This window comes from Cariama cristata, unplaced genomic scaffold (genome assembly GCF_000690535.1).
Source record: "Cariama cristata isolate BGI_N322 unplaced genomic scaffold, ASM69053v1 scaffold40089, whole genome shotgun sequence".
NCBI lineage: Eukaryota > Metazoa > Chordata > Aves > Cariamiformes > Cariamidae > Cariama > Cariama cristata.
Genome location: NW_009634883.1, coordinates 52,595 through 60,319, shown reverse-complemented (window position 1 = coordinate 60,319; position 7,725 = coordinate 52,595). Strand labels below are relative to the sequence as shown.

The following is a 7,725-nucleotide window of genomic DNA, read 5'->3' as shown; positions in this document are numbered from 1 at the left end:
CCTGTATCGCTGCTTTTTTAACTGAAACAGCGCCATTTTCATATTACAGTCTCTTGCTTCGACTTATTTTTTGTGTTTATAAATAATTTATATACAAGTAGAGTAGAGAGTCTTTACAATACACACTAGAAAGAAAAGTTCTCCTTTAGGAAAAGAAGTAAAGAAATAATACACCTTGCAAAGATGAGTGATTTAACATACAGGAGGTATTCGGTGTTGGTGAGAACCAAAGTTTTCATCTATTACATTTGACAATGTTACCTATGTGAATCATCCAATAAGACATTTGTGCTCCAAATACTATAAAATGCAGTTTCACCTCCAAAGGGTTATAAGCTAAGCAGTTGTGATAGTCAAACGTGCACAGAAATTGTCCATTTTATCTCAAAGTTTGATTTCCTTTGCTTGTGTGACTCGGCCAACAAAACCATTGCTGTAATTGGAGCTCAGCTAGAGGTCTTGCATTTTTCCGATGTTCTGGTTGTAGCCAGTCGGACTTGTAAGCTATTTGTGTTTAATCCTTTCTCAGACACCCAAACTGTGAATCGAGTCTTTGCTTGAGTTAGTAACATCCAGGCATACATGTGTGCAGTATGGAATTTGAACATCACAATGGTGCCTGTTTCCTGGAAAAAATAATGAGATCAGTCAAAACGATACAGCTAGGAGATTATAATGCTGAGTTTCCCTGCTGTCCTGTGACAATTCTTTTTCTGTCCAACATCTCTCCTCGATTTACTGACATCCTGAGAAACAGAATCTTACTTAAGCTGCTGTACAGGGAGCACCAAGAGTTTTTACTGTGGACCCTGGATTTTTAAGCTTGCTCCACCACGGTGTACTACAGACTTTGTTTTTCAGGTAGCTTCCCATTGGAAGATTTTGCAAGTACCATCATTTGTGTTTCTCCCACGTCACGTGAGCTTTCTTCGTGATGTGACCTGACAGCGCTTGAAATTGATACACTCACTTGTCGTCGCAGTATTTTCATTACAGTTCTCTTGTATCCTTTGCACGCAAAGAAATAGATAAAAGGATCTAGGCAGCAGTTAAAATTCATCAGAAACACAGTATAATGGAGTGACTTCTGGAAAATTTTCTTTTCAGTGCACAAGGGTTCATTCTGAAGCTTCTTAATCATGTGTTGTATGATTGCAACATGATAAGGGGTGAAGCAGATGATGAACACTATAATTACAAATATGATTGTATTGATGGCTTTTTTGTTTATCCCTGATTTTTCAGTCAGTGGATTTTCCTTGGCCGTTTGAAAAAGTTTGCAGCTAATTTGAGAGTAACAAAATAGTATAATCCCCAGGGGAATAAGGTACCCTACTAAACAAGCAGCGAGAAGTATAAATGGTAGGTGTGCAATTTTTTCAAAGTTTGGATATTCCATACACGTAGTCCTTTCTGTTTCTTCCTGTGACATGGGTTGTATAAGTAATGGGAAAGTTTGACTAAACACAAGAAACCAGATAAAGACACAAATACCCTTGGCATATTTAATCCTTCTGATCTTGTATCGGAAGGGGTGGACAACAGCAAAAAACCTGTCAATGCTCAAACATGTCATGAAGTTTACGCCTGCATAGGTGTTGATGTAGAACAGGAGAGCGGTTATTCGACATAATGCTTCTCCAAATGGCCAGTGAAATCCTAGGGCATAGTAGGCTATCCTTGTAGGCAAGGCGATGCAGAACAGGAGGTCGGAGAAGACGAGGTTTGTTGAATAGAGGGTAGTGGAGTTCATCTTCTTTCTGTTTTTAAAAATGACGGTGAGGGCAATGGCATTTCCGAGCACCCCAAGAATTAAGATGGAGCTGTAGAAGACAGACAGCAGTACCCGTGCCGTATCTTTGTGCTCATATAAGTCGCAGGTGGAACTGTTTGTCTGAGAAACTGTGAAAGTGTCCATTCCTGTAACCGCTGCTGTAGCAGGAAGCTCAGTAGACCTAACATGGGGGGAAAAAAAAGAAACAAAACACAAAAGGGAACATTTTGTAATAAATGTAGATAAACTTCTTCTGCATAACAATGGCCAACCTCTGTTGCAAAAAGCAAGATTGTAAAAAACTGAAATGAAACTTCATTATGGTGAAATACTTTTCAAGCCTTCTTCCGAAAACAAACAAACAAAAAGATGGCTCTTTTTGGCTTTTCTGTTTTGATCACAATTCCTTCTCTCCTGAAAAAAATCAGATGGGGCAAAATAATAAACCAGGGGTGTAATGTATTTGGAAAGTGAAGTTTATGGACAGTCAGGAGGTGGGAGACTGTTTAGAGCAATCTGAGGGGAAAAAGGAGTCTGAAGAAACCACGTGATAAAGGATCATGTGAAGTTCCCAAGGGTCAGACAAGCAGACAAAATCTTTTAAATGTGTTTCAGTTAATTTTTAGGGAGTGTTTGTTTTTAACAATTCACATTGTAATGATTTAACTTGTTTAGAGAAACTAAATTTTTTCAGCATTCTTATCATCTTGTCATTATAATAATTCAGGTTAATTATTAATACTTAATACTAGTTTTAAGAATCGGCTTTTGGAATCTGGTTCAAATATTGTTACATACATGAATTCTTAAGACTAGTGCTGCGAAAGAGAGATAACCCAGCTGAAATATTTCATACATTGTCAGTTTAGTGGATTTTAGAAATTGTTTAACCTGCACAGTCAGAAGTAGCATGGAAAAGCTGCAAAGTGGCAGTGATTCGGGGGACTTAAAAATATAAAAAATGATCCAGCAGAATTTCAGAAACGGAAAGGACCTGTTGATACTGCTTCCAGTGCAAAATATTTCTTAGTTGTGTTACTACCTGACAGTTGCATAGTGTAAGCATAAATGTCAGAAAGGATGGGGCATCTAACATTACTCCTCGAGCAGCTGTTCTGCAAAATTTATGGATTAAAACAGCAATCAAAACAAGATTGCTTCTGCTTTAATGCCAAATACTATCTGGAGATAAAAGCTGTTGTAACCCGAGTTTTAAGTCCATCTGATACTGTTAATTAAAATGTCTAGGTTATTTCTGAGGATCTGCCTTTCAACACACAATATTTACAAACAACTGTAGCCTGTTGCACCTTAGAAAAGTCTCTCTGGAAAATACCTCTCAGCTTTAAGGGTTTTAAGCTATGCGTTTTAGAAAGTATTCATTATCCTTTTATTAACTTGTAAATGTATTTAAAGATTAGTATCTTCTTTCATGTTTTGAGGAAGTTGTCCTACTTATTTCAGGTTGTTCACAATTAGTGTACCTGCAACACATAGTGTGTTGTAAGCCAGTCTGACCAGATTTCTGGCTAGGTTAGCAGGGGTGCATAAGGCTCTCTGTGAACACTAAACCTGTGGATAGTGGATGATGTGTATTAAAATACAGAAATGAGTTATATTACATATATTTAAGGAAGAAATTTAGCATCAAGATAGTGTATTAAGTCTATGTTTGCTGTGTTGCACAGGCAGTAGGAAAGACAGATGAGTGATTTCTGACTGATAGATGTACAATGTTCTGATCCTTAGAGACCCGTGGAGTACGTACCATGTGTCAGGAGGTGGGAATGCTGCATTCAGGGTCGGAAGTCACATCTGAGGTGGGAGTTTTGTGGTTTGAGTAAGGGAATTAAACTGGTAAATAGCAACTCCAGCTGTAGTGCAGATTTAAGAATGTCTGTAATTTTATATTAGTTAATTCTGCATCGTTCACAGTATCTTGGTGTTAGTGTGTTTGATGATTGATTGGTACGGTAGTTACTACCCTGAGGATAGTTCTGTAATACTTTCCTCCTGTTTCATCTTTTCCCTTATAGAAGCGTGTAGGATGACTCTTGTTTTACCTAAGTGTAACAGACTGCTTTTTGCAGAAAATGATGTGGGCTTGTGTAGGCACCTGAATAGGAGTCAGTGAGGTATTTTGGTTTGTTTCTCTTATTTAAATGCTTCTGATTACTTGTTCACACTCCCAGCATAACATCTATCTTCTACTCCTCTCTTCCTTGAAATTTAGGTAAAATAATTTGTTAAACATATGTGAGGAATAATAATCAAAGATTCCTGATAAACAGTAGTTCTATTGCAGTAACTAGCTACGGCATATTAACTCCATAATTTTATTTTCGCTGTGAAGTTGTAATAGTTTTGGTTCGTAAATAATGTGCATAATTGTCATGTCCATTCATATGGCATTCTATAAATATTTGTAAAATGTAGAACATCTGTTAGACAAATATGTTTAAAAATGGTTTGGGAAAAATTCCACAATTTCAGTGAATTTTTTTTTTTTTACATCAAGAGTAGAATTTCATAAAATGCCTGTTACCTACTTTTGTTCTATGAAGTCAAATCTTTAATGTAGTAAATTAATCTAGAACTTACTGTTGCTCAAAATAGGATGTTCACCCTGGCATAAAACCATGGCTATATTGAGAAGGAGTCCTAGCTGAGAAGGAGTTTGTGTCCATCCATGGTGCCAGCATGGATATACGTGGGGAGCAGTTCCATGGCAGGACAAACTGGCCACAAACAGATGAGAAGAAAGCTGAGGGACCACATCTCATGGGCCTTGCAGGGCAGCGTGCATGTCAGCTAAGCTCTGCTCCTTGACAGAGGACATCAGCAGGCTCTTCTGCGTCAGCCCTGGGTGGGGAAAGTCGTCTTTTTGATCCTCGGTTATCCCCAAAATATTTTGACTCTTAATGTGAGGAGCACATTTTATAGTACTCTAGATGAGCATTAGTATTTTCTCTGTATGTAGGTATGTATGGGCATTTTGGAGCAGTCACCATGGTGTCCACGTGCTATATTACCTCAATGTATTTCCTTTTTAAAAAAAAAAACCTTAGATAGCGTATCTGGTTTGGAGCCCAAACAGGGGATAAAGTTGTCTGACAACTTAATGTGCCTCACCTGAGCTCTGGTAACTTCTTTGTACGTCCAAGCTCTTATTGTTGCTGGATGAACTCCATTCACCTCAGCAGATAGTTCACCTTGTCAATCTCGAACAGGGCTGCATTTAAAAATATACTTGCTTCCTAAAAGCTGTCTAGACTGTTAAGTAAGAGAAGATTTTTTTTCTTTTAAATCCTATTCCTTATGTCAGGTTGCTGTTTATTTCTTGGCAGCAATCCTTAGTGAACAGCTTATTATACATACAGCATATGACATCCTCCACAGAATGTATCTGAAAAAACAGCAGCAGGCCCATTTTGCATACTTTCTGTGTGTTTTGCATTGATTTTTACTGGTTTTAATGAGCTGTGTACCTGAATACCTTATGGAAACGTGGCCATTTACTGTCCCAAATTCAGACACACCGTTGAAGCTACCCTCTAGAATCACTACCAAAATGTTTGCTTTTCCAGGTTGTTGCATTAAATGCCCCTCCTCAGCGGCTTTCTGAGTTTATTAAATGATACTATTCTGAAGTATATACTTGGAAAAAAGGTAACATTAATTTACCTTACGAATGTAATAGTTTTAGAAAACACTACCACAATTTTTTGGCATAGAGGTGTATGCAGAATTTTAAGGCATAACATATTTAAAATTCCTGTCTTTATGTCGGTATTGTAAAGAAAGTTGTTCAGGTTTTTATGTTTTCTGAGTCTACAGACACACGATACTTAGCGACACAGACCACTTACTTATTTAATGTGACCTCCTCTGTAATCCAAGTTACGTTATTATTTTAGTTATTTGTGCATGGATTACGCTAACTTTTCATTTAAAGCATAATTTCTAAAATGCTGTTTGGTCTTGATTTGGAGAACTGAAGAGAAAGCAAATTGGCCATTTGTACTGTAGTTTTTGGTCAGTCAACCTCCTGTTAAAAAAATGTGGGTGTCTTATTTAAATTTCCCTAAAATTAATTTGCAATTGCTGTTTTTGTTGAGCCTTTCCCCTTCATACAGTCTCATGGTTTTGGCAATGCAAGGTGAAAGTCTCCAATGTCTCACCACGAGGCCAAGTAGTCCTGTGACATCTGTTCTGACCTCGGCTTAGTCCCACCCAGGGGCTGGCCTTCCAGATGCCTCTTGGTATCAGTGTACCTGGAAGCATACTCACTACTCCATCCCTGCTTTTTCTGCTCAGCTGATGAAGTGTCCGAGATAGACTTGTGTAGCATTGCACTGGGAGCTTGTGAAGTTAGTTCACGGTGATCCCGGAGTACTTCTCAGATTCACCGTGTCCTGGCATGTGTCCAGTCTAGGGCCATGGGTATTGCTCTCTGCTTCTCCCTGGGAGGACCTTACGCCTGGGAGAGTTTACAATTAATTTTAATACTATGCCCAGGCTTGCCGCCACCACTGCAGGTTGTTCTTTGTTGTTCACTCACTTGCTTTTTTCAAGTCTTAGCATTGTATTTGCTTTCACCACCAATGGAAGAAAGTTTTTCTTTAGCCAATTTATGAATGTTGTTAGCTAGGCAGCTTTTAGTCTATTCTTGGTGTTTGGCAGCAACAGTATCCACTCGGGGGAAAAAATCACAGTACCACGTCAAGCTGCTTCCAAAACCTAGCATGTCTGAAATCTTTGCAGATGACTTTCTAAGCCAATTTTGTAATCTCATCAAAGAAGGAAAATCAGTTGGTTTAGGAGACTGGTTTTCTGTGGAAACATTTCACTGGCATTCTTCATTTGATTTATGTTTATGCTGCAGTATGCAAGAGCTCAGCTCAGAGTAGAGTCCCTGCTGCAGAGAGTGTTTGATGAACAGAATGGTGGCTCCAGTCTGGGAGAACTACATAATCCAAAACCCTGTTCATAGAGATGTTCATGTGTGATGAGCTTTGTATGTAGGTGTCATATTATGAGGAGTTGCTTAAGGAGCTGGGGTTGTTTAACCTGGAGAAGAGGAGGCTGAGGGGAGACCTGATCACTCTCTACAACGACCTGAAAGGAGGGTGTAGCCAGGTGGGGGTCTGTCTCTTCTCCCAAGTTACGAGGGATAGGACAAGATGAAATGGCTTCAAGTTGCACCAGGGGAGGTTTAGATTGGATATTGGGAAAAATTTCTTCGCCGAAAGGGTTGTCAAGCCCTGGAACAGGCTGCCCAGGGAAGTGGTGGAGTCCCCATCCCTGGAGGTATTTACAAGGTGTGTGGACATGGTTCTTAGGGACACGGTTTAGTGGTGGGCTTGGCTGTGTTAGGTTTATGGTTGGACTCGATGATCTTAAAGGTCCTTTCCAACCTAAATGATTGTGTGATTCTATGTAATGTTACATGCGTTTAACTATTAACAAGCATAGACTTAAGCTATGAGCCAGCAATTGCAGTGTTGTAACCTTAGATTACACGGGTTTGGATTATGTGTAAGCAGTGATACAAAGCTCTCTCTGTATGCTAAATGAGTTTTCTTGCTGTTCTCCTCTCCTGCTTTTACTGAAGGAGCACCATCTGTCTTTGCAGCAGACCAGGGAACATGTAGAAGGCTTTAACTGTGTATTGTCATTTAATGTGTGATTTGTCTGTTTCTCTTCATAATTTTCATTCTTTGGAGATGAATGCCTGGTCCATCTGTCCAGTAGCTAATTTAAGAGGGATACTAATTAAATTATTGGAAAGGCACGTCAGATCATTAAAAAGATCTCTCCTGACTCTATGCATAGAATGGTTTAGTCACTTTGTGTTGGACAGTATTTCTTTAACAAACAGTATTAGGGAATAATGTAGTTTTATGTACACATAAAGAGTAAAAATGATTTAAAAGGAATGGTCAGGAAAG

General features: G+C 38.8%; 1 protein-coding gene across 1 annotated transcript in view; it reads right to left on the bottom strand.

The window, feature by feature from the left end:
- Window positions 1-841: 841 nt before the first annotated feature.
- GPR183 (G protein-coupled receptor 183) overlaps window positions 842-7,725 on the bottom strand; it is a 9,426-nt gene continuing 2,542 nt past the window's right edge. Inside the window, exon 2 of the mRNA XM_009707286.1 lies at window positions 842-1,955. Within this exon, the coding sequence (XP_009705588.1) occupies window positions 842-1,955 (1,114 nt within the window). The remainder of the gene's footprint in view (window positions 1,956-7,725) is intronic.